Genomic DNA, 26,619 nt, shown 5'->3' on the forward strand with positions numbered 1-26,619 from the left:
GGGACAGATGAAATATTTTGTGTAACAGGCTATAGATTGTCAATACAGAGAGGGTCAATGTACCATGGGCTGGAATGGCTGGTGAAGCTGCTGTTTCATTCCTATCTCACGTCTGGTGAAATAACTGAATCCAAAACTATGAGCCAAATTTTATAACACTGCAGTGTTAGTGGAGAAGCTGAAGTCCTTTCAGAAAGGGAATATTTTTGTGATGGGACAAGAATGAGAATATGTCTATTATCCTTTAAAGAAATAAAAGACAGAAAAATGTATTATTATTTTACGTCCAAAAAACTAGAAAACCCAAAATCATACCCAACATCCCAATCAATGGAGAGAAAAGCAGCTTTGAGTGCCTTATTGAACTGACCTACAGAAAAAGCTTCAGAACTTCAAGCCCAAACAAGTCCCTGATAAGATGTGAAATGCAATGGAAAAATCATTTAGAGAGAACAGAGAAGCTGATTTTGCTCTAGTTTTACAGGTTGGTTCAATAAATGTTTCTGAACTCTCTTTTCTGTGTAATTCTAAAGAAGGATAGAATCATAGAATCATAGAATTCCTGAGGTTGGAAGGGACCTTTAAGATCATCAAGTCCAACCTTTAACCTACCCTGACAAAAGCCACTTCTAAACCATGTCCCTAAGTGCCCCATCTACCCTTTTTTTAAACACCTCCAGGGATGGTGAATCCACCACCTCCCTGGGCAGCCTATTCCAATGTTTAATAACCCTTTCAGTGAAAAAATGTTTCCTAATATCCAATCTAAACCTCCCCTGACATAACTTGAACCCATTTCCTCTCGTCCTATCACTTGTCACCAGGGAGAAGAGGTCAGCCCCCATCTCTCTACAACCTTCTTTCAGGTAGTTGTAGAGGGTGATGAGGTCTCCCCTCAGCCTCCTCTTCTCCAGGCTAAACAACCCCAGCTCCCTCAGTCGTTCTTCATAAGGTTTGTCCTCCAGACCCCTCACCAGCTTTGTAGCCCTTCTCTGGACACGCTCCAACACCTCCATGTCTTTCTTGTAGTGAGAGGCCCAAAACTGAACGCAGTACTCGAGGTGGGGCCTCACCAGTGCCGAGTACAGGGGGATGATCACTTCCCTAGTCCGGCTCACCACACTATTCCTGATACAGGCTCATACAGGATCATTTAATTAATATATTTATCTGGAGGAAGAAAAAAGAAGAGCAAGGGGAGAGGAAAATGAATTTAAATCAAAGATTGTATTTCACATTGAGCATTGCAGGTCTTGGTTGAGTCTGTCTAGCACATGAGCTCTCTGGGTAACCACAACCCTTCCTTCCACACAGTTGCTCTCCTAGCTTCATCCTTTAATTTAGTGTATAAATTATCACAAAAATGATGGAATCCAGAGAGGAAAAACACATCCAAGCACATTTCTTACTCATGTTTTCCTTCTTTAGCTCTTTGTGATTCATTTACTGCATTTTCACCAGCCTTCCTGGTTTTATGAGAAGTTGAAAGACAGTGCAAACATTTTATGATCTCACTGCCAGCCTCCAGATCTGTCAGTATTCAGGATACCCCCTGCTGTGGGACTTGTGGATGTAAAACTCTGGGTCTCATTCCTCAGCTCTGCAACATCACTCGTCCCTGCTCCCTGTTCTTGCCTTTGCTGTGCACACCCCCCCCCCAGCTATGGCACAGCTGTGCAAACCTCAGTGCACCCCAGACTCCTGTATCTCCATGTGGAGTATCTCCACGGCCTCTGGTGGAGGGGACATCGGGCTGAAGCTGCCTTTCCATCTCTTGACAGCTCTATTTCTTGTGCAGGCATGGCTGCTAAGGGGACATGCAGGAAACCAGTTCATCTGCCCCTAAGTTTGAGCAGGGAAGACTATGCCCATCTCTCAGTGCCCAGCCTGGGACACTGAATGGGCAAATTTGGTGATAAAGACCTAGTGTCTCTGCAAGACCCTACTTAACCTGAGCACTAAAGCCTTTTCACACCACTGTAGGTCTAGTCCTGCCTCAAAGGGACAAAAACTTTCTGCAGCCCCAAGTAACCTGAGAGGGTGGGTCCCTTGTGCAGTACCCTGTGAGCTATCTAGACCACTGTTTAGGAACTACAGTAATAATCATAATAGTAAAGAATAGGCTAAAACTACTTTAAATAGTGTGTGGGCCCTGTGGTGGTGCTCCCCACCATGCTGGTGAAGGTGACAGTGTGTCTGGAGCTGGGCCTGGAATGTTTGCATGCATGTTATAAATGGAATTATTGGTACCATCTGTGTTCCTATAGCTTTTCCATGTTATTTTTATATCACTGAAAAAGGGAGAGCATTTCCCTCTTCCCCCTTCCTAACAACATATTTATAAAAAGGGTGTTCTACACAGAGGGAGGAGAAGGGTTAACAGAAAACTTTTCAAGGTGAGAGGGAGAGCTAAGTCTTCAAGCTCTTGGGGAAACTGAACTGTGGAGAAGTGGGGAAAAAGCTTTCTTCCCCCGCCCCGCCACAATGCAGTCTGTCTCAAAAAAACTGAAAGATTTTTTTTTCATGTTCTTCCAAATATCACTTCTGCTTGTCACAATATTTATAAAAACCCTCTTGCTATCTCAAGTTGCACAGCCTTTGGCTCAGGTTCCTGCTTATGCAAAACAGGGTCATAATCATGTCACTGTGTATTTGATAAATCCATCTTCCTCTGGTCATTGTCACCAAGAAGCTGAGGTGGTGGGAGATTACTCTGTCAAATTGCCATGGAAACACCTGCAGAGTTTATGAATTTTCATAGGATGTAAGTCCTCTTTAATGGGAAGTGGGGCCCAGTGAAGGCTTTTTAAGGAAAAGCGCATGCATCTGTGTGTGGGAACATACTGTATGGCCAAATCTTTACTTAACATACCCAGTTGAGAGCATCACTGGGAGTTTGTGCCCATTTCCTTGTATCTATTTCTCTCTCTATGACCCCAATTCACATTTATATTAAGGCTCCCTTAAGCCATACCGGATGTGTAAAAGGGATGTTAAATAAGTGCAAATGCCATTAGAGTATATTTACTGATCTTACACATTTCCTGTGAGCATTTTCATTACATTTTGAAATGCTTGTCTCTGCCCCTCCTCCTCGTTTTTCTGCAATCTAGTGAAGATACCAAGCCATCTTCAGTGAGAATTGCCTCTATGTCAGGGTTCAAATGCCAGCTGGCTTTCTCTTTCTGTAGCAAAGCTTAAAAGCAAACACAATTAACAGTTTTCCAAATAGGAAAAGTGTCCTTTTCTCACTCCTCACTAGAGTAAAAAATGGCTGAAGGGATTATGCTCAAACTTTAGCAAAATAGGAGAAAATAGATAAATATGGATGTTAACCCTCAGGTATGAAACTCAGTTGTGCCAGGTGGTGAACACTGCTGAGAAACTGAGAGGTGCTTTGGTGTGGTAGCACAATGCTCAGTGCAGGACCAAGGTCCTCTCTGGAGGACATCAGTGCATCACAGTGAGTGGCCAACTCATGGAGACAAACTAGAGCAGATCTGGACACCACTTTGCAGGACAAGGAGATATCAGCTAAAATATTGTAGGGAAATCACTGGAGTGTTGATGGGAAGGGACTTCCAAAGGTCTCTGGTCCAACCTCTCCTTCACCACACGTGGACAGGTTAGTGGTGCCTTGGTCTAGCTGTGTCTCAAGAGTACATGGATGGGATTTACAGAGTTCACAAGTCTCTTACAGAAATTCAGTAAGGTCAAGTACTGGAGACCTCTTTGTCTTGCCTCTCTTGGCAAGCTGGAGATGTGGAGCATGTCTGTTTGCAGGGCCCAGGGGATCTCGAGCCTTAGGGTCACTCAGTGAAACCATGCTTAGAGCACCACACAGATCAGGCTCCAGATGAGTTGTTGCCTGCAATGCAGGAGTGCAGCCTATGTGGGTACACCTGAGCTTACCCTCCACCACATCGCACAGGTACCACTGGCAGCTGAGCTCTGCAGAAACACTGAGCTCAGGACAGACTAACAGCTGGTGACATCTTCATCAGTTCAGTGGGATATTTTTTTTGCAACTTTCCACTGCCATCCACATTGCTGCGATTGCACAGCTAACACCCAACCTGAGGAGCTTAGAGATAGCTCTGCTATGTAGATTCATCTTTTGGAGCTTAATTTTTATTTACAACCTATGGTAATGTGTCCTATGATCCCAGAGCCTTCTCTTTGCATTAAAGTTGTTTTGCCTTCAGTTTCCAGCATGTTCAAGTAGTGCAGTCTCCTGCTGGGACAAAAGTATGAAAGGCTTTTAAGCCAGTACCTCTGTGTTACGCTACTAGTACTGTAGTGCTAACAAAATCAGAACCCTCCCCAAATAGCTGCCCATGTATGAAACTGCAAAAAGGTGAGGACATAGCTGTTTCTTAGCATCCCAAGGCTTAAAGGGAGCTAATTATACACCTTTGATCCTCATTGCAGCAGTTACTGCAGCATGTACAGCCTTTATGCATTGGCGCATTTACCCAAACGGGGAGCTAAGTAATAACTCTGGCTCAGTCTTAACCAAAGTAACCACTATTTGTAACCTGTCTGCACTGTGTATATCTGTGTATGTGTGTAAACCAGTGTGGTGTCCAGGAGAGCTGGACTTCAATGGGATTTTCATCCAAGTGATCGCATGAGGGGAGGGATGCCAATTTTCCTATTTGCCTGTCAGGACCTTCAGTGAGCAGTTTCCCTATGCAGTGATACCAGGGGATGATTTTACCTGTGCTAGGGCTTGCATTACCACTATCTGGGCTTCTGTGACTAACGCCTACCTACTTTATACTCCCATTGCTTCACCTCCATAAATTTCCTGACAAAACCGAGAGTCTTTATCATTAGAAGTAAACTCTATTGCACACATTGGATGAGATCCCTTCCCTGGTATCTTAAGATAGTGCTATGCATTTCATCAGTCCTCAAAGTATTTTAGAGATCATGCACGCTGAACTGCATTAACAAGCGATTAGGAAGTGGAGCAGGACTAAGAGGAAAAGAAGGAAAATCTGGCAAAGCATTACCTAATACCACAATTCCATATATTTTCCAGAAGCTGCTGACAGCCTTATGTTTTTCATCTGGGGTGAGGGCATACAGCATAAAGAAGTCTAATAAAAGCAGAAATATAGCCTTGATTTCATAATTTTAAATTTTCTGCTTTGCAGTGAAGGCTGGGATTCTGTCTCATTGTTTTTCAAGCAAACAGCAGCTTATCCTCCTCAAACTTAGTGTTCATACTTTTGGAGGATGGAAATAATTTTCAGAGGATTTACAAGAGAAACCTATTCATTAGCTTATAAGCTAAAATTAATTAAAAATTGGATTCTTTAAGAAATGTAAAATCTGTGCTCACATTCTCTTCATCCAAATTATGTCAATAAGAGAATAGCTCAGACTTCAAACTTTCTGTATAGTTGCAGTTCATTGAATTCTTATGCTTGGGGCATTCTTGAAGAAATTAGGAAGTAATTAGGCTATGCTATTTACAATTGTATCTAATTGATCTGATGGTATAGACAACAAACAAGCCAAGGTCAACAGCTTATTCAGATCTTAAGCTTGATGCAATCTCAGAAACAATGCAATGGACTCTGTCCCCTTCTCTGTCATGAATTAGCTTGCTGGAGTTCTGCTGGCTGTACTGGGATTTATGTCACTTTCTTCAGGACAAATCTACCTTCTACCATACGAAGTCCACCACTGCATGCCAGGTTGGGCATCTGTGCTTGGGAGACATTGTATGGCCTTGCACTTCACACCAATAGGCAACACTGCGGCAGCTTCTCAACTCTACCCACAGCAGGGTATCCTACAACCCCTTTGGGTGGTTCTGAACTGGGTCTCTACTTGTAGGGCTAAACCAAGTGGGCAACTCTCAATGCATAAACCAACTGTATGAGTGGAAAGGGATGTCCCAGACCTTCACCCGCCACTAATCCACATTACCAGTCACTAAAAAGGCAGTCAAAAAGTAAAGACTAAATTCAGTGGTATGGTTTGGCTGCTCACATGGCTGTAGCTCTGAGCAGTAGTTACAAATCAAGTTTAATAGGCCAGTGCTCTGACTTTGTATTGACCCAGCACATCAGTGGATGTGTTCTTAAAAAATGAAGTCAAAACTCCCTTTGGCTTTGCCAGGGTTTGGCTTTCACCCTGCAGAGCTACAAATCAATAGAAGCATTGGAAGGCAGAACTCAATGTAAATGCCTCTGAAGGGGGAGGTATGGAAAATGCCAGACCCAGAGAAGGAAATAACAAGACAAGCTTTTTTTATTTGCCTTTTTTTTTCCTCTCCTGGTGGAGAGTAGTATCCCAGGAATAGACAAGAAAAAGCATTTGGAGTATTTTATAATTCTTCCAAACTGAAATAGTAAGAATGCAGGGAATTTTCTTACAGACAGAATTACAAAGATGCAGATGTGTGACACCCTAGTATTTTTCAGTCTTTTCAGCAATATCATCATTAGAAAAAAATACATATCTATAAAAACTGTCATAATGTGGGATTAGAGGAATAATGTGGAATTAGACTTAGTTACTTCATGGTGTCACTGATAACCAAGCATCAGTGTTAGTAGTGTTAGTAGTGGGTACAGCACAATAGTTGTCTTCAGGTGCCTTAAAAATGAATTGCTATTAATTAGGATTATGATGGAACCCCTTTAAGAATATTAGCATTAAGTTTCTGGTATATACTCTTAACCTTTAACATCATTTTAATAGGGAGCTTGGTTTCTTGGATGCTATTCTGTTTTGCCTTTGTACGCATGTTGCAGTGAGCTGCTTTGATGTTGCTGTTCACCCAGAGGTAGCCTACTTTGGCCCCTCTGGAAAAGGAAGGAGCACAGGATGTGGTTTTCTGTACATACATAGCTCAGTTCCTGTGTTTTAAATGTAACTACCTCTGGGGTTAAACATGACAGCTTTTTAACAACTTTCAGTAGCGAAGAATAGCTTATGCAAGTCAAGCTGATTGAGGGCTATCTGACAAGGGGAAGGGGGAAGCAAACACCATTAATTATAGATGGCAATCTGTCTATTTTAACGTTACATATCCACAGTTGAAGCAGATTCATTCCTCTTGCACCTCCCATTGTGCAGTCATCCCCATTGTACATTATTTTCCGTTGTTTCTCCTTCCATGTATTGTACATTCAGACCCCATCTCTACTGTATATTCAGGCTCCGTTTGCAGGATATCCATCCATGGGCTCAGCTGTTTCGCAAACAGATCTAATAGCTGTAGCGTGCTCAGATGAACATGATGGGTAATAGCAAAGTAGATTGAACTATATTGTCCCAGGAGTTCATATATTTTTATACACTCGTAGGGTACACATCATCTTGCTATGACAATGAGGCTAAGTCAAGCATCTTGGGAATGCAATAAAGCAGGTTACAATACTGTTCTTTCACTCATTTTCAGTACACTTCCCCTCCCACTTTCTTTTAACGATGTTAATCAACACCAGGCTACTTTACACCCAGTTCCCAAATGGTGGCTTGCTCTACACTCTCCCCACACACACAGACATTTAGCTCTTATCCCTCCTGAAACAGGCTTCCATGGAGATAAAACTAGGAATTTGTTAAATATCAAAGAAAGTTAAGGTCATGAATTTCAGCAGAAAAACTCCCAGCAATTTGGGCTTAAAAATGGCAAGGTTAATAATTTTTTTCCTCCCCAAGCCATGTCACATTATTAAGTGAAATAAAGCTGACAAAGAATGTCATATTCAAATAGCCATCTTTCTCATTTACTGCTTTATTATTACCATACACCTTTCTTGTGCAGCCATGCTAGGCAATTAGGAGCCCAAGTCTCCCCTCAGACACAGGTGAGGGGCTCCCCAGCATCTCAGTGTGAGCTATGGATGTTCCTCCAGAGAGTGAAGATGTGACCCCAGATGGGTGAATCATAGACTTAGCCAAAAGCTGGAGGAGAGCACTTGTCTCCTCTCCCCAGTCTGTGCCCGCTTAACCAAGTGACAGCTACATTCATCTCTTGTCATCTGATGCTTTGTACAGCTTGTCTGCTTCCAATTTGGGCAGAGTAATACTCAGTTCTCAGGTGCATCAAGCAGGTAAATTGGCCCATGCTTTTCTTTGCTAGTTCCCACTGTAGTGGGAATCAATCCCAAACAATTAAAATCAGGAGTCAAGCTTTACAGAAGCACAAAAGCTGCTTAAAATCTAAAGGTATTTTTTAACAGACATGTATGGCATTCTCTGAGGTTTTATCATGTGTTGTTTTATTTGTTCATTTTTTTATTCCTCCAAGAGCTGAGGAATGGGGGGAGAGGGAAGTCCAGTAATTATGATGCTTTGAAACTTACTGTAAAAATAAACCTATAATGCTCAATTCAATACAGGATCGCAGGTGCTAGTTTTATAAAATTTCAATAAAAGTCATAAAATTTATGAGATGGTAAAATTTACTACTGCAAACAACACACTGTACAATGGCAAAGTCAATGAAAAGCTGAAATGCTTTGTTTACACAGGGCACAGACTCTCCAGAACTACAGACCTGAAAGAGCAGGATAGACAAACTTTTGTCCAGAATACAGATATAGCTGGTCCTGTCTTCTCACAAGAAAAATTAGCTCTTTCTAGGTACCTTCTAGCCCAACAGCTGTGGCAGTCTGTGCACTCAATTCCCCTTTGCATTCAGATAGTCTTTCCCACCTTGAAAGATCCCACTGAGTGCAGCAAACCATATATAAGGAAACACATCTTCCCAACACTGCCATTCACCCATCCCAAGGTAGCCACAAGCATCTATCTTAATGATCTGCAGCACCACCAAACAACAAATATCAGAGAGAGTCTGAGATGATGGGCTGGTGTAAAATGAGCCAGAGCAGGCTCTGTATAGATTTACACCAGTGGGAAGTCGGGATCGGGGACAGAAAAACATTACTATGTGCGATGGAAAGCAAATGTGTACCTTGGAAGGCTGAATACTGAATTGGAATTGGAGATTAATTGTAACATAGACGGAGCTTTAGAAAATGTATCAAAACGTACAATCATCCTTAATGATATTGACTCTTCTCACAAGGGTGCTGTGAAGTTTTGTGTGGTCATATCAGTGAGGCACTCAGAGATGCTCCGCTCGCGGGAGCCATAGGAGTGCAACTCAGAAAGGACACTGCCTTCATCTTAATGACCCTAATAATAAAGAAAAAGAGGGGAAAAGATAAATCTGGGAATGATGGAGAAATAGGCTAGTTTGACATATTGGCTATGATTTCCTCTCTCTCTTTTCTACCCTCTCTCTACTCCATCACTCATCTGTTCTCTTCTGGACCCAACAGGACAAACACAGAAGTATAAATTCCTCTGTTACATCTGCCTTTTCTTCCCTTTATTAAAAAGAGTTTGTTGTGTTCAGGGTAAAACATATGTAAAATATATACCAGCTAGGAATTGAACCATATTCAGATTCGGGAAGACTCAGGGTCAAAGTTGAGCCTGAACTTAGCAAATGTATTCCTGACAAGGACACCACATTGCCAAAATCTTACAAATCAGGCTCCAAAGTGACAGAAACTTACCAACATCATGATAGTAATCAGATAAGGTTAGCATTTTTTGTGAGATTTTTACCTGATATGGGGCAAGTGGATACAAATCAATAGTCCATTGCTCCTTTGCATGTCTCTGATTTAGGCCACATATTTTTACATTAACATTGGACTTTGGGTGCTTCTTTATTTCAACCACCAGGGTGAGTCACTTTGAGATATATAAATGCAAATACTTTTCAATCAATTTCAATGAACCCTCCCCACATGCTATTATAGTTTATTTCATTGGCAGCAAGAGATACATCAGAGATCTGGAAAGAAGATCTTGATTAATTTAGTGGTGAATTCAGTGTATGTTCAAGAAGACCTGTGTTCCCTAATCCCTTGTGCCTCACTCAGCTAAGACAGTATGAATCCCAGCCCCTGGTCAGAGCTGCCTTCATCACATTCTACACACCAGATTTATGATCCCAGTTCTGTGCCTCACCAGCTTCCCTGTAATCAGGCTGAGTCTGTCTTACCGATACTGAGGTATTTAGACTTCTTGGATCTGTTGACCATTTGGTCTGATGTGACTAAGATGGATGTGCTGGCTGCACTGCTTCAATACTGTTGTCTGATAGTTAATGTTTTGGTTCCAACACAGAAGCACTGGTTATGTTTATTTTTCTTTTTTTTTTTGCAAGACTATCCGACTTTGTTTGCTAAATCAGATGTGACAGGCAGGGATTGCATCATGGTTTTACAACCACTCATTCGCTTGCTGTGCTGATGAATGTTTAATTAGGCTGGAGCAGAGGCAGTGCTTAATATATCTAAACCCCACAGTTCCTCTAAGCAAAGAACCTGGCTCTTTTCAAACCCATTTCCAGGCATCCAGTAAGAAATGACATAGTGCATGTTGGCTGGGTTTTGGGAAGGAGGGAGGATAGGGGAAAGAAATAAGAATATGAACTGTAAGATACAGAGGAGTTGCAGTGAGCTGTTAGCAGGACTGAGGAAGATACTGTTATCTTTAAACTTTCATGTCTCGCTGTCCTGTTATCAGTACTACATGATGCAATCTTAAAACATATATCTACACTAGTAAATTAAACCAGCCAAGGCCCGTTTTCTGGCCCAAGGAACAAGTGGCACAGTACAGCTTTTATCCACCTACCTAAAATCTCTTCCACCGAGAACAGGGTGAGTGAATCTAAATTTCTTCCTGGAAAGGGTGTCTGGCCTATAACAATCAGGATGGCCATGACACAGTGCCTGGGTCCATGCCTCAACTTGGTTTAGCTGATAGATATAGATATAGACAAAGCCACAGCGCTAAGGCATTTTTATTCATCAAAGTCTCTGTCCTCATTTCAGAATTTGGGGAAGGAGGAAAACTCATACAACTACCTTTCATATCTGTGCACTCCCCTCCAACTTATACTCCAGTACCTAGCTGGAAAAGCCAAACTTCATAAGAAGATAGTTCCAAGAGGATGAGATTGTCATGGAATGAAAGGATTCATGTTGTGTTTGAATCCTGATTATTAAAAGCAGAACTGAGCCTAAGTTATATCCAGATAGAGATTTGAAGTCTCTACACATGCCTATCCTGAGCTTATGGTTCTTCCTGTTATAAAGAACTGACAATAGAATGGGACTACAGTCCAGAAATATGCATACCTAGTGAAGATCAGAGGTGTTTGAGCCTGAAAAACCGCTCCAGATTCATCTCTTATCGAGATCACCCTGTATAGAAACCACTGTATGTGAATATCAGGCTACATCTCGCTCCTGGGCAGAAGAGGGTTAGAAAAAGGGCAGATACCAGCAAATCTGTCAATTAGCAGAAAGGAATGAATGGCAGTGAGGGGTTGAGGTAACTAAATTCAGCACAAGGGAAAACATTATTATGGTAAAAGTAATTCAGGCAGTGTAGTGAAATGCATGGGAATGGGGGAACCTCTTGGCAGCAGTGCTGCTCAAGGCTGAACAAGACACTAGTTTATCAGCAGGGGCTGGTCATGTCAACATAAATCCTGTCACTGCAGAGAAGTGAGGTGCTCTGCTACCGCCTAACCTTGCAAGCACTGAACTTTGCCTAATTGCCTCCTGGGTGCTGGACCTTTGCATCTTTGTGAAGCTGTCCATTTCCAAAAAAAGTGCAGAATTTATTACAGAGAGAAAAAAAAATGGAGCCTGAGTGCCATTAATAGGATCTATGGCAGCATTCTGTAATACATCAGTCCTACTTATAACATAATAGCAGTATAACTCATACAAGGCTCCGGCTCATGTGAGGCATGGAGGTCTACATTGCACAGGGGAGGAATAAGCAACACAGTCACATATCCTGTAGCTGGGTAAGATTACAACACAAGCAGCAAACTTTCCAGGCCTTAAATGCTGGAGGAAAGGACAAAGCACAGGAACACTTAGATCTCTGTTTTTTATGAAAGCTAGAGCATTTTTTTTTTTCCAAGAGAACTCCAGTGATTCTCTGCAAAGCTCTGTGTATGTGTGATCAGCAATAATTGTTAGTTGCCTTATAGTGAAAGCAAGGAATAAATCGGTGATGGGAATTAAATTTGCCTTTTTCTTCTCTCAAGAGGTAATGCCATCAATGAATAGTGAGGTGAAATGAGACATATTCTCATATGTGGTAAATTGCTACAGCTCTACTGAAGTTAAGGAGCACTGCTCCTTTATGCCAGCTGAGGATATATTAAAGAATAAAAATATGAGGAAAACTTTATTGTTACATACCAGGTTTCTTCAAGGAAATAGAGAGCTCCGAACTTGCAGTATGACAGCTATTTTGCAGTCCTCAATTCACATGGCTAGGCATAGCGGGGTGACCAACTTCAGATCAGCCACAAAATACATACAGTCTGAATGCAGTCCTTGATTATTTTTTTTCTTTAAGACCTGAATTCAAAGCTTTGGGCTTCCACTACAACAGGTGATGAACATTGCAAATAGCTATAAGTGAACCTTTAAAGGCTTGAGCCTTTCAGGGAAAGCAACCTTTGCCGTTGAGATTCAGTATCAGACCTTAATAATTCATGCATTTTAAGCCCAGAAGAGACTGGTGTGACAATCTAAGCTAGCCTGCTACATAAAACAGGCCTTAGACTTCTCTGAATTATTTCCCATTTCAAGTCCAAGAGCTATTGTCGAAGTAAAATATATATTTTAGAAAAACATCTTATCCCATTTTAAAGTAGCTAGTGACAGGTTATCTTTTATAGCCCTTGGTAAAGACTTCTAATAGTTAATTACTCTTAAAAAGGGGCACCTTATTTCTTCTTTGCATGTCAGGCTTCGTCTTCTAGAATTTGGTTCTTCTAAATCTCCATCTGCTAAAATAAAGAGCCCTGTATTCTCATATTTCTGCTCCACAGAAAGTGATTAAATCAACTCTTATTTTTCTCTTTGAGGAGCTAACTGGTGCCTTTATTCTCTCTCAATAAAACTGGCATATGACAGATTGTATGTAAAACTGACTGTCTCAGGGAAGGTGAACAGAGAATAGTCATTCACTGCTTCCTCCACTGTAACAACTGGGGGGCATGGAACAAAATTGTCAGGTAGCACACTTAAAATGGATCCAGGGAAGTTAATTTTTAACGGGACCCAATTAGGTGGTGAAACTCCTTTCTGCAGAACATATAAATAGGCCCCAAAAGTCATTAGACATTTTCTCCTTGCCCTGTTTTCTTCCCTTTCCCCAAGTATCTGTTCCCGCCAGTCACATGTCAGTGTCATATGTGCCTCCATTTATCTGTAGGTTTAGATGTTTTGTGTGTCAAGTCCAAGCTTCAAATTGGGAAATGCTTCAATAATGAATAATTAAGAACAGGGTGTGTGTCTTTAACAGGATTAGTTCTAGTATTTACCAAACATTCAAAGTAGCAAAAATAGCAATGAGGAGGTTTCTTTCCACGCTCAAAATTTCATAGCTCAGGTCCAGCCCCCGAGATCTGAGTAGAGGTTACAGCTTCAGCGGTAAGTTTGAGGTCCTGAGTAGGAGATGAGAACTATGTGCTTTCTTGGACGTGAGCTGCGGAGCCTATCCAAAAAGACAGTGCTTGTGGATTTTCTTCTGCAACATGGGGCTTCCCCTGAGTGTCCTCTAGATCCACCTGGATCTGTGCACGTAGAAGCAGGTGTGAATACACCTGCATTGCAGCTGGACAGAATGAACATGCACAAGAGTAGAAGGATTAGTCTTATCATTCTCCATTCCCAGCCTGGATCATGGGGAGGGTAGCTTAGAGCAACAGAGGTTAAAAACTAGAAAGCCTACCCTGGAGTTAAGCCATAAGGTCTGTCTGGACAGAGAGAGGAGGAAGGGGAGGGGGGATATGGATAATTGTGCCCATAGGGCAATTAGAGTTACAAGGAGCAGTGGAGCTCCTCTTCAGTCCCAAGAGTGTAATTAATTGACAATAACAACCCCCCTGGAGCTGCCTTATTGCTATTATGAAGCCAAGTCTTTATTTTTTATTTTTTATTATTTTTTATTTATAAATGAAATATTTAAGTCCATGACTTTGATCGCCAGGATCTGCTAGTTAGTGCTGGCTTCAGCCACAAGGTGCCAAAATTAAACATTCATCAAAGGCAAAGGATTAACCAACCCTGCTGGAATGCCAAGTAGCTGGTTGGGGAGAGGATGCTGTGCTAAAGGCCTGAGCGAGTCCTTCTTTTCTTAGCTTGGTCTCTAGGGCTGTGGATTCAGTGTCTCCCCTTTTGCTCCACCGCTGCTTACCTCATTTACCCTTCTATACCTGTAACTTGCTTGGAAGGAAGAGGCTGACGGCAACATTAAAAAATACAAGTACTCTGATAGCATGGAGTGTTCTCCTCTTAAAGAGAGATGGTGGTTGCAAAGATGACACCTCGCAATGTCTAGGGTTGGGGATGCAACCTCTGTCTTGCTGTGTCTTATGGAGAATGGGCTCAGATGCCATCCCATGCACAGATCCCACAGGTCCAGGTTTCCAAAGGGAGTGAGGCTCCTAATGAGGAGCATAGATGTCTGGTGGTCTTTTCAAAAGCAGCTAAAAAGGAGAAAGCAGAAACCCCATCATCCCTCTTTAGGTAGGATCGTCATACATCCACATTTTCCCTTAGAAATCTCCTTTGTTTCAGTGTGGAAATAGAATTTTAGGCTGCTGGACATTCATCTAAGATTTCTGGGTGCTTGGTGGTATGGGCATGTGCAGTTATATGGTCACATCGATTTCCCCTGTGCAGATCAACACTGAGGTTAATGCCCAAGCTCCATGGTTGTCCAGCAATCCATGACAGGGGAATGGTGTTCTCTTCAGAAGCCTAAATTTCTTTGAAATCCTTCTGCTTAACTTAGACCTGATGGTTCACAGAACGCACATTCACATGCCAAGATTTACAAAAGCGCTCAGTAGCTTTTTAGTCCTTTTTATTCTCAGGCATATTAAAGTGGCATTGTTATTAGGGGAGTATGTTTTGTGGATTTTGGAAGTCCAAAACCATCACCAGGGTCTTAAGCTGCAAATCTGAAATTTCTCTCCTTTCTTTAAATCTCCACCTGCTAAGTCCTTGCAAACGCTAAACTTTTCAACAACTCCCTCCACCCCAGAAGGGACCACAGGAAAGCAGAGCTGTATAAGCACCTACTCCCTTGCAACAGCCCACAGGGCTCTGCAAACCAGTTAGCTCACTGTTCAGCTTCATGGGATCTGTTGAGAGGTGAAACAAATGGGGCAGAAGAGGAGCCGCCTTGGACGTACATCAGTTCATTCCACTAAGTTCTGTCTGTCTGACTGCTGCCTGTCTGTCCCCCCACACTGCTGGGGCTCTTTCCAGGAGGAGGATAAATACATCTACTTCTTGCTTCTCACACAACAGTGCTTTTCTTTTCTTTTTTCTTTTCTTTTCTTTTCTTTTCTTTTCTTTTCTTTTCTTTTCTTTTCTTTTCTTTTCTTTTCTTTTCTTTTCTTTTCTTTTCTCTTCTTTTCTTTTCTTTTCTCTTCTTCTCTTTTCTCTTCTTTTCTCTTCTTTCTCGTCTATTTTTCCTCTTTACTGCTGCCAAAATAAAATAATTGGCAGGGGTTTGGGAAGACTTGAATTTTTGCTGGCATCTGGTTAGATAAGGTTTCCTGCTCTATTGCTCTTCCCATCTCTCTTCTATGATGTAGCTAAGGAGCCCAGCAATCTGCCTTCACTGCCAGATACCATCATGCATTTGGAAATACTATTGTTTTCTTTAGGCAGATGGTGATTCTCATCCTTTGATCCTTTCACTAAACTCATTAGAAAACCTGGCCTCAGATCAAACCTTAAAAAGAAGAAAATATTAGAGAGAGAAATAAATGCCACAGTGATGAAGGTAGTATGTAAGATGCTGGATAGAACAGAGTAGAAGCACCTATTCTCTCTCTGCTTTTGTAACAGGGATTTTTACTCTCTGAGGTCTGCAACTTTTTCTAATACTGATCAGATCCCACTGGTCTTTGTACACACATGTGCACATAGACATATATATATGTGTGCGTGAGCGTGTGTGTAAAAGTACTCAACAGCATCTCCACTTGCCCATGTGTGGAATATAAGAGCCTGGTATGGGACTCACTGCGCTGAAGTGTGTGCTCCTCTGGTACAGTTTTCTGTATGTTGATAAGGGCTCTGCTGTATTTCTCATTTTGAAAATAAAGGGTATTTTCAGTGGCGTGGGCCATAAGAAGTAGGATGAATTTCAGAAAAGTGACAGCTAACATAGCTTCTGTGCTTATCAACCTGAGTCCAACCCCTCTACACTTGGCAATGCAAAGTGAGCACAAAGACTGTGCCCAGCCATGAGTTATCAGCATAGCTCAATGCCCCTCCCTCGTGTAGAGGCAGATTTATTGTGTTGTGCAGGGGAAAGGTTACAGGTGTGTATTTGAGAGAGGAGGACAGAAACAGGAGGAAGTCGAGCAACACACTCCTCCTCTCCATTTTTTCTGCTGGAACAAACTCAAGGACCAACCTATAAAACAGGACCGCTGTGAGGTGACAACAACGCACAACAGTCTTCCTCTAGTGCCCAAATTAAGGTGGCATAAAGGGCCACAGATATGTCCAGGCAGGAGGTGTTGAAACACAGCCTACTTTGAACAGAGCCCATTGGCACAAAGCTGAAGTGGATTTGTGTGACTTAAAACATTTGACATGTGTGAGTGGTGGTCTCCACACCCTCTCTTTTCTGCTGGGGTAGGAGGAGGAATGTGGAGGAATATCCTCAGATCCCCTAAGAGCAAAGGAAACCATCCCTCACAGAGGCAATGAGCAGCTACCTGTATGGTACTCCATCACCCAGGCTGAATTAAGAGGTGCTGGACACCCCCAGATCCCATCAGCAGGGGCACATGCATGTCATTCATCCCAAATACCAACCTAGTGGGGTTTTCTCTGTAGCACGGGGCTGGAGTCAAATACTGTGACTGGACTTTTTTTAATGGATTGTATAATTTTATGACTGTCAAGATGAACAAATAATTTGCAATGAATAATTTATCCAACAGATTTTGAGTCTTTTGCAACTTACTGAATATTCATGAGCAGACCTTGATTTTAGCTGGCTTATTTATTGTGTGAATTTATTTGATGTGTTCCCCCCTTCTTTTTTTTTTAACACTATAAGCTTATCAGAGACAGCTCCTGAAAACGTTTGATAGTCTGCAGTTGAAATTAGTTGCAGCAGCCATGAATCAGGGGGTGGACAGTCCAATGTGTAGAAATTTCCCTTGAGCAATTTGGAATTAATTCTCAGACTTTTTACAGGCTTCCAATGTGACCTTGGTCAAGGAAGTTGTGAACAATGCTGTCACTAGAAAGTTATCCTTAAGTGAATAATCCAAGATCTGAGATAGGAAGGAACACAAGAATGGCGAGGCTGGGGCAGTGTAAACGTCTGCCTTGCCTGGTATCCTGTCTTTGATTATGGCCAAGAATATATGTCTAAGAAAAAAGATAACATCAGAGCAAGCAGGTAGTGATTATTCCCTAAAATATTCATTCCTTCTCCCGTGATTTGTAGTTCAAAAGATCCCTGAGCCAAAGGTGGTGTCTTTCTATTTGGTAGCCCTTGATGTGTTTTTATTTCACATTAGGGGCATGAACCTAAGGCTGGGGAGGACATTGGCCTCTGGCGTAAATTCTATGTTTTATTCTATCACAGACTACCTGAGTTATCTTGATCAAGTCAATTAGGATGAGATTATTTACCTTACCTAACATTAGCTATTTAAAAAACAGAGCTCAGTGTGAGCTAGCTGGGTAGCTAAAGATGGGGAGGTGTTCACATGCTGTGGTCAGTGGACCACCTCTAACCCATTAGCCAGATGAGACTGATGACTGCCTAGGAGCATCAGGATGCAGGCAGAGCTCCACTCATTACAGCAGGGAGGATGCTTCCCTCCTCCAGAGATTTTGGTTATCCTCATGTCAGGGGTACACAAGTAAGTGGAACAAACAAACAGGGCGAGATAACAAACTAAACAGTACTGAGAGGGAACACTGAATCCAGGATTATGTCTGGCCTTGCCCATGAGAGGCAGCAGTGTTTTGAAGGCACCGAAACAAAAGGTAGATTTTAATTCAGGTTCTTTACATACACAAGCATTCTGCCGAGATGAAAGAGGCATTTTAATCCCCTGGGAGCAGAGCTATCAAATTGGCTGGATGGCTCCCTCTGTCACAAACAGCATGTTTTATGCAATGTACCCACAACCTGATCTATTATGGTTAATCAGCTTTTCCTTCTCTGACATCGTGTGCAGTTTTGCATAGTTAGGTGAAGAGAAGGAGGGAGGAATGACCCAGGTGGACCCAGGTGTAAAATGCTTTCTTGTCCAAAAGAGGGGAAGAACTGCTTGTGAACAGGTGGAATTGAACAGCGCTTGATGTTAGATGTCTACACTGGTTAAGGGTAGCCCTGAGAGCTCAAGACCAGGAAATCACCCTCTGTGCAGATAATGAGTCTGAAAGAATGGCCTACGGTGTGTCAAGTATACTCCACTTGCACTGCACAGGACCTCGCATGCTCAGGGATACCTGGAGGGTTAGTGTGCTACCAGGTAGGCCCAAACAAACTCTCCACAGGCAGGCAGTCTGCAGGAGGTAGAGTATGCCATGTTTCCTGCTGCTCCAGATGGTGCCCTTTCAGAGTAATGTAAATGAAGCCACTGAGCTCCTGCCGAGAGACAGCCCTCTCCTGCTAGGCAGCTGTACATAAGATCGGCAGCACTTTCCAAAGAGCTTGCATGCTGGCCAGTCTGTCCCCGTTCCAGTCAGGAGGGATTGTTATCATCCCCCTCCCTGGGAGCAGGATCAGGTCAGCTAGGGTGCTTTTCGGAAAGAAAATGTCCATGCAGGTCTCAAAGTGTGAGATCCTCTCCTTCAGGGGGTCTGTTTTCACAAGGTCACTCCTTCCTTTCTGCAGAAAGAGGAGGGAAATAGCAGATTTTATTGTTGTCTTGGGGCACAAGGGTTGGGGTTTTTTTTAAGGAGTAAATGCAGAGGTGGAAATAACAGCCATTGCTCTTTCTGTCCTTTCTCCACTGAAGGCAAGGGGGACCATCTGTGCCAGAGTCACAGCTGGAAATCTCCAGCCTGAGGTCATTTTCAGACTCACTGCAGGCTGAGCTAAGATCAGAGATGCCAAACTGACTGTGTTTTCTGCTCTCTTCCCTCATCTTTCTGGACTCCTGCTTAGTTTTCATTTAAGATCTCAACAGGCTAGAATGACTCAAGTATCCTCACCACTTCCCTCTACACCCTTCTTCTCCCTAGACCATGTAAAGATCTCCCTTGTTATCCTTCCTCTTATGTTTTTCTGTCTATAATGAGTACTGCTATGCTCAGTGACCCAACCATCCCTCCAGTACAAGAAAGCTCTTTTCTTCCAGGCTGGTGTATTTGTTTTGGAGGTTGTCTTGATTCAGGTGAAAGTGTTTGTGGCCTGAATCTATCAGCTATTCAAGTGTTGCTCAAATTACTTTCAAAAAGTAATTTGTTGCAGATTCCCACATCCAAAAACTTATTGTCAATTTTGTGTTCTTGGTGACTGTCTCAGTAAAAGATAATCACGTAAACAAAATTAGAACCCAATTGTTGCAAACTCTGAGGAAATAAAACTGAGGTGCAAATGAAAAAGAGGTTTTTAGAGACAAATATAGTCTGTTTCCAGTGCGCTCTCTGATGACTTGGCAGAAAGCAGTCTCCAAACTTTCTGGCCCTTCGGCAGCGCTTCTAAGCAAGTTAAGCGCTGCAGGTGACATCCTGTGGTTTTTCTCCCCACTGCTCTCAGATTTAAAGTCATGGTCTCATTTGCCTATGAACAATGTCCAGGAGTCAGCAGATGCCAGGGGATCTGACACAGGGATGATCATAGGTATGCTAATAACAGGGTTTGGTGTCATTTTCTGCCAATCCAGTTGGGACAGGGTTCATCTTGCCTGATTTAGGTGTCCTAAAAGCCAGATGTCTAATGTGGATAAGTCATGCCAGGCTTTCCTTACAATCAATAAAGAAGAACAGGCACCTCCAGAGGTCATTTCATTGCAGCCAAAGACAAATGTGTAAGAAAAGTCAGATGAATTGCCCTCAGGAAGTGTTTCTATATCCAAAATAACAATAAAGGAACCCCAGGATGGATGACCAGCTTAGACATCTAACTTTTAAACATTCTCAGTTGGAGAAGATGGATCCCACACTTTTTTTCAAAAGCTAGTTGTCAAAACCAAAACAGTTCACGGCAAAATGTTGGTTTCAGCACATCCCACAATGTCAAGAGATACCTTGGTGGAAACTGTGTAAATTCCTTGTTTCAGTATTTAAATATATATATTTATGTTTGAATTGGGTTTGGTTGTTGAAGAAAGCACTAGGCTATTGCACTAAAAATGTACTAGAAACATGTGAAATGCAGGCAAAGCTGCAGTGAAGAAGGGGTTACCATAAAAAGAGAAAAAATGTAAAAGGTTAAAATCATAGCACAGCATTCTGGTATTCACATAATTATGGAGATGGAAAGTATCAGTGAGCCTCAGCTGAGAAAGGGCTTTTTCTTGTTCCTTACTTTAGTTTTAGAGGAGCAGTTTAGCAAAAATATTGCACCTTTTACCCCAATTCAGAAAAGGGAAAACTTTTTGAAATTTTTAGAATTTACCGCATTCTTAATTTTCCTTGAAAGTTTCCTATATTCACACAAGGTAGCAGACTCACTGCCTTACAGAACATTTCTGGATAGATAGCTTAGGTGGACATTACAGATAGATGATGAGTATTATGCTTTCCATTAGTTATACAAGTTTTCAATTAAAATTAAGGTTTTGACAGAACAAGATTAAGGAAGTTTTTTTGAAAATCATACTTATTTTCTGTAGGAAGGGAAACGTGTCGTAAACAACATTTAGGCACTTTTCTGGAAAAAATTGCCTATTAAAAGGCTGCACTTCGATTAAAAAAACATGAGTGAAAATGGCAAAAACTCATGATGCTGGAGGCATTTAAGTATATCACAGAGGGCAATACAGAGGTGGGAAAAATGCTTTCCCTTCTACTTTTGTCTTAAAACCCAACAGGTCGTTATTGCCCTGCTGATGTCAGTGCTGGGAGGAGGCAGAATGAAAACCCCACTCAAGGGCAGTGCTCAGCTCGCTCTGCCACAGCCAAAGTCCATCTCTGTCTGTCCTCCCAGGGAGGATCCTTCTCGTCATTTAAAAATCACAAGTATTAAAATGCACCCATGGCATATACACTGCCATATCCGTCCATTGCAGGGAGTCAGGGGCAACTGATAGTACTGATTGGCTAAATCTCTCTGATAATGCAGAGCAGAGCTGCGAGCCGATACCAAAAATAAAGATGGTTCTCATTTCATAGAATCATAGGGTTGGAAGGGACCTCTGGAGATCATCTAGTCCAACCCCCCTGCCAGAGCAGGGTCACCTAGAGCAGGCTGCACAGGAACACGTCCAGGCGGGTTTGGAATGTCTCCAGAGTTGGAGACTCCACCACCTCTCTGGGCAGCCTGTTCCAGTGCTCTGCCACCCTCAAAGTAAAGAAGATCCTCCTCATGTTTAGGTGGAACTTCCTATGTTCAAGTTTGTGCCCATTACCTCTTGTCCTGTGGCTGGGCACCACTGAAAAGAGCCTGGCCCTATCCTCCTGACACCCATCCTTTAAGTATTTATAAGATGCCTGTCTATGTTCAACCAGGCAAGCAAGGAGGTATAACATTTGGGGGGGAACCAAAGTAGCTTTGAGGCTAAACAGGATTTATGTCAGTCGAATTAAGGGGCAGTAGGAAACCATGCCACCTCCTGATCCCTTACAAACTCTGTCCCATAGCAAAAGCTGCCCTTGGCGTTCTTCTTACTGATCAGAAAATGTGGTACCTTTCTCAGACAGGGCAATTTTCTCAGCCTCACAAGAAAACCACTATTCCTCTGAGTTGTGCTTTGCTTGCACACTTAAGGAAACATGCTATTTATGTTTCCAAAAATGTGGAAGTATCTACATGTATGTACTTCGCCCAGTATCATCTCCGCGGCATAGGAAGAAGCATAAGACTAGCCTTGTTCCAAATCACGTTGAACATGCCACCTGGAAGGAACGGAGACATCTGGAAAATGATTCCACAATCTCTGAGGAAATTACAGGAGAAATACCGGATGACTGGGAGAATAGCCCTTTGTGGGATTCTTACTTTATCAGCCAATTTCACTTCGATTTTTTTTTTGCTAAGTAGCATATGTTATAGAATCATAGAATGGTTCGGGTTGGAAGGGACCTTAAAGATCATCTAGTTCCAACACCCTTGCCATGGGCAGGGACACCTCCCACTAGACCAGGCTGCTCAAAGCCCCATCCAGCCTGGCCTTGAACACTTCCAGGGATGGGGTATCCACAACTTCCCTGGGCAACCTGTTCCACTGCCTCACCACCCTCACAGTAAAGAATTTCTTCTTTCTAATATCCAATCTAAATCTACCCTCTTTCAGTTTGAAACCATTACCCCTCGTCCTATCACTAGACTCCCTGATAAAGAGTCCCTCCCCATCCTTCCTGTAGGCCCCCTTCAGGTACTGGAAGGCTGCTATAAGGTCTCCTTGGAGCCTTCTCTCCTCCAGGCTGAACAACCCCAGCTCTCTCAGCCTGTCCTCATAGCAGAGGTGCTCCAGCCCTCTGATCGTCTTTGTGGCCCTCTGCTGGACCCCCTCCAACAGGTCCATGTCCTTCTTGTGCTGAGGACTCCAGAGCTGGACACAGTACTCCAGGTGGGGTCTCACGAGAGCAGAGTAGAGGGGCAGGATCACCTCCCTCGACCTGCTGGCCACGCTTCTTTTGATGCAGCCCAGGATACAGTTGGCTTTCTGGGCTGCGAGTGTGCATTGCCAGGTCATGTTGAGCTTCTCATCCACCAGCACCCCCAAGTCCTTCTCCTCAGGGCTGCTCTCAAGCCATTCTCTGCCCAAACTGTATTTGTGCCTGGGATTGCCCTGACCCAGGTGCAGGACCTTGCACTTGGACTGGTTGAAATTCATGAGGTTTGCATGGGCCCACCTCTCAAGCCTGTCCAGGTTCCTCTGGATGGCATCCCTTCCCGCGTCGACCGCGCTACACAGCTTGGTGTCGTCAGCAAACTTGCTGAGGGTGCACTCAATCTCACTGTCCATGTCACCAACAAACATGTTAAACAGCACTGGTCCCAGTACTCACCCCCGAGGAATGCCACTTGTCACTGTTTTCTACTTGAACATTGAGGCATTGACTGCAACCCTCTGAGTGTGGCCATCTAGCCAGTTCCTTATCCACTGAGTGGTCCATCCATCAAATCCATGCTTTTCCAATTTAGAGACCAGGATGTCATGCGGGACAGTGTCAAACGCTTTTGCATAAGTCCAGGTAGATGACGTCAGCTGCTCTCCCCTTATCTACCAATGCTGTGGCAACATCATAGAAGGCCACCAAATTTGTCAGGCATGATTTGCCTTTGGTGAAGCCATGTTGGCTGTCACCAATCACCTCCTTATTTTCCATGTGCCTTAGCAGAGATTCCAGGAGGATCTGCTCCATGATCTTGCCAGGCACAGAGGTGAGACTGACTGGTCTGTAGTTCCCCGAGTCTTCCTTCTTTCCCTTTTTGAAAATGGGGGTTCTGTTTCCCCTTTTCCAGTCAGTGGGACCTTCACCAGACTGCCACAACTTTTCAAATATAACGGAAAGTGGCTTGGCGACTTCATCTGCCAGCTCCCTCAGGACCCGTGGATGGATTTCATCAGGTCCCATGGACTTATGCACCTTCACGTTCCTCAGATGCTCTCGAACCTGATCTTCTCCTACAGTGAGCGGTTCTTCATTCTCATAGACCCTGCCTTTGCATCCTGCAACTTGGGTGGTGTGGTTGGAGCCCTTGCCAGTGAAGACCAAGGCAAAAAAGTCATTCAGCACCTCAGCCTTCTCCATATCCTGGGTGACCAGGTCTCCTGTCTCCTTCCTGAGAGGGCCCACATCTTCCCTAGTCTTGCCTTTACCCCTGATGTACACATAGAAGTTTTTCTTGTTATCCTTGATGCCCCTAGCCAGATTTAATTCTACCTGGGCTTTAGCTTGCCTAATCTGCTTCCTGGTCACTCGGACAGTTTCTCTGTATTCCACCCAGTCAACCCATCCTTGCATCCACCCTCTGCAGGCCTCCTTTTCTCTTTTGAGCTTGTCCAGGAGCTCCTTGTTCATCCGTGCAGGCCTCCTGGCATTTTTGCCTGACTACTTCTTTCTTGGGATGCACCGCTCCTGAACTTGGAGGTGGTAATCCTTGAATACTAACCAGCTCTCTTGGGCCCCTCTCCCCTCCAGTACTTTTTCCCATGGTACCCTGCCAAGCAGGTCCCTCAAGAGGCCAAAGCCTGCTCTCCTGAAGCCCAGGGTAGGGAGCTTGCTGCGTGCTCTCCTCGCTACCTGAAGGATCTTGAATTCCACCATTTCATGATCACTGCAGCCGAGGCTACCCTTGACCTTGACATTCCCCACCAGCCCCTCCTTGTTGGTAAGGACAAGGTCCAGCATAGTTTCTCTCCTTGTTGGCTCCTCTACTATTTGAAGGAGAAAGTTGTCATCGACACATTCCAAGAACTTCCTGGATTTCTTGTGCCCCGCTGTGTTGTCCTTCCAACAGATATCGGGGTGGTTCAAGTCCCCCATGAGGACCAGGGTCTGTGAAGGCGATGCTGCGCCTATCTGTTTATGGAGGGCCTCATCTGCTCCATCATCCTGGTCAGGTGGCCTGTAGCAGACCCCCACTGTAACATCACCTGCCCCTGCATTCCCTTTAATCCTGACCCATAAGCTCTCCATTGGCTCTTCATCCATCCCCAGGTGGAGCTCCATGCACTCCAGCTGTTCATTGACAGAGAGGGCAACACCCCCTCCTCATCTTCCCAGACTGTCCTTCCTGAAGAGCCTGTATCCCTCCATTCCAACAGTCCAGTCATAGGAGCCATCCCACCAGGTCTCTGTGATGCCAATAAGATTATAGCTCTGGAGGCATGTGCACATCTCTAACTAACTCCTCTTGCTTGTTCCCCATGCTGCGTGCATTTGCGTAAAGGCATTTCAGCTGGGTGCCCAATGAAGCTGACTCACTGGCTGGAGTGGCTGCTTTTCCTTCATGTTGCTCTTCAGGTGGTCTTCCTTTGGGGTGTTTTATCTGTGATTCGCCTTTGGTTCCTATCTCCTCAGGAGCCCCTGGCTCATCCCCATAAGACTTTAGAACTTTAATAATAAATCTTTGAGTTCTGGGGGTTTATTTATTTGTTTATTTAATTTTCCTTGTAAATGAAAAAAGTTTTAGAAATTTCACAGGTGGTAGGGCAGGGGGTGGGGAAGAGAAAAGAAATATCTCATAGTTCACACGGTACGGTGTAATACTGGGAAGGATTGTTCCTTCACCTGGTGCGTGGAGCAGATTCACTGAGCCCACACCAAGATTCAACGTGCCTGGATTGCAGCAGATCTGGCTGCAGAAGGAAGACTCCTTGATCAGTTCTTCCCAAAGTCCTCCCGCAGACAAGCAGGGTTGTTTCAAAAACAAAGCAGAGATACCTCTGGTAGGAACGAAGGTGTAGGTAAAGCTGAGTCTCTTTGTGCCCATGGAGAGCATTGTCTGCAGTGTCCTCTGAATATAGGGGAATGAGGTGAAGAAAGCATAAGCATCACTACATGAACTGTACTTTTAGTTTCTGTGCAATGCCTCTAATGCAGAGCTGCTCTATCCTCTTCTGTTGTGTTGCAGTTCTTATACTTTGGGCTATAACACCTGCATTGGAGTTATATACTCCTATTATCTCAATTTCCCCTCTAGATCACCTTCTAAAACATAAAAAGTGCCATGAGGTATACATGGACAGCACAGGAGGAGACCCCCAGCCCAAACTGCTTATTCATATCACTAGATTCGATAGCATAGCAGGTGAGGAGGGACAAATCCAGACCCCCAGCTTCATCTGAATGCACTTGCTATTCAGCGTTTCGTTTTTTTGTAATTAGAGGAGGTAAGTGCGGGAGTGTGGAGGATGGAGGATGACAAGAGAGAGATCCCAGTTCATAAACATCTTGAACATTTGGAAGCTTTTAAGCAGCTGCTATGCTGGCAAAGTATTTCTTAACTATCCATCTGCATATGTTTTCTGTGTTTATTAAACTAAGCTTCAAAGATGAGAAGATACAGGTGAAAGCTTTGAGCTCCATCTTTTTCCCCACCTCCCCTTGTGTGTTTTAATCCTAATCTCTATCAACAAAAATGAGTTGCTTCTTTAACACATGCAGAAATTACATTGAGGCCCACTAAGGACAAATAACGAGTTTTGATTTCATAATCAATTGTTAAAAAATTCAGTAGTGCCAGCACAGATCTTTCATGCGGGAGGAGCTCTCCCGATGGACCTGCCTGTGTCAGAAGAGCTCGTGAGCAGCCATTCTCTTCCATTACGCTGGGCTCTTTCCCATGCTGGGGAATAGCACCTTCCCCACCTTCATCTCAAGGAAGAAAAGCTCAGGAGCTTGAAGACTGAAAACT

General features: G+C 43.4%; 1 protein-coding gene across 34 annotated transcripts in view; it reads left to right on the top strand.

Moving 5' to 3' along the window:
• The window catches only part of LOC128902031 (CUGBP Elav-like family member 4), a 684,112-nt gene that overhangs the window by 466,726 nt on the left and 190,767 nt on the right, over nucleotides 1–26,619 (top strand). For 6 of the 34 annotated variants that reach the window (XM_054184356.1, XM_054184335.1, XM_054184348.1 and 3 more), the window contains exon 5: nucleotides 22,617–22,627. The exons of the other annotated variants lie outside the window; for them this stretch is intronic. In XM_054184356.1, the coding sequence (XP_054040331.1) occupies nucleotides 22,617–22,627 (11 nt within the window). The remainder of the gene's footprint in view (nucleotides 1–22,616; nucleotides 22,628–26,619) is intronic. 34 annotated transcript variants of the gene reach the window in all.

Source organism: Rissa tridactyla, chromosome W, assembly GCF_028500815.1.
Source record: "Rissa tridactyla isolate bRisTri1 chromosome W, bRisTri1.patW.cur.20221130, whole genome shotgun sequence".
NCBI lineage: Eukaryota > Metazoa > Chordata > Aves > Charadriiformes > Laridae > Rissa > Rissa tridactyla.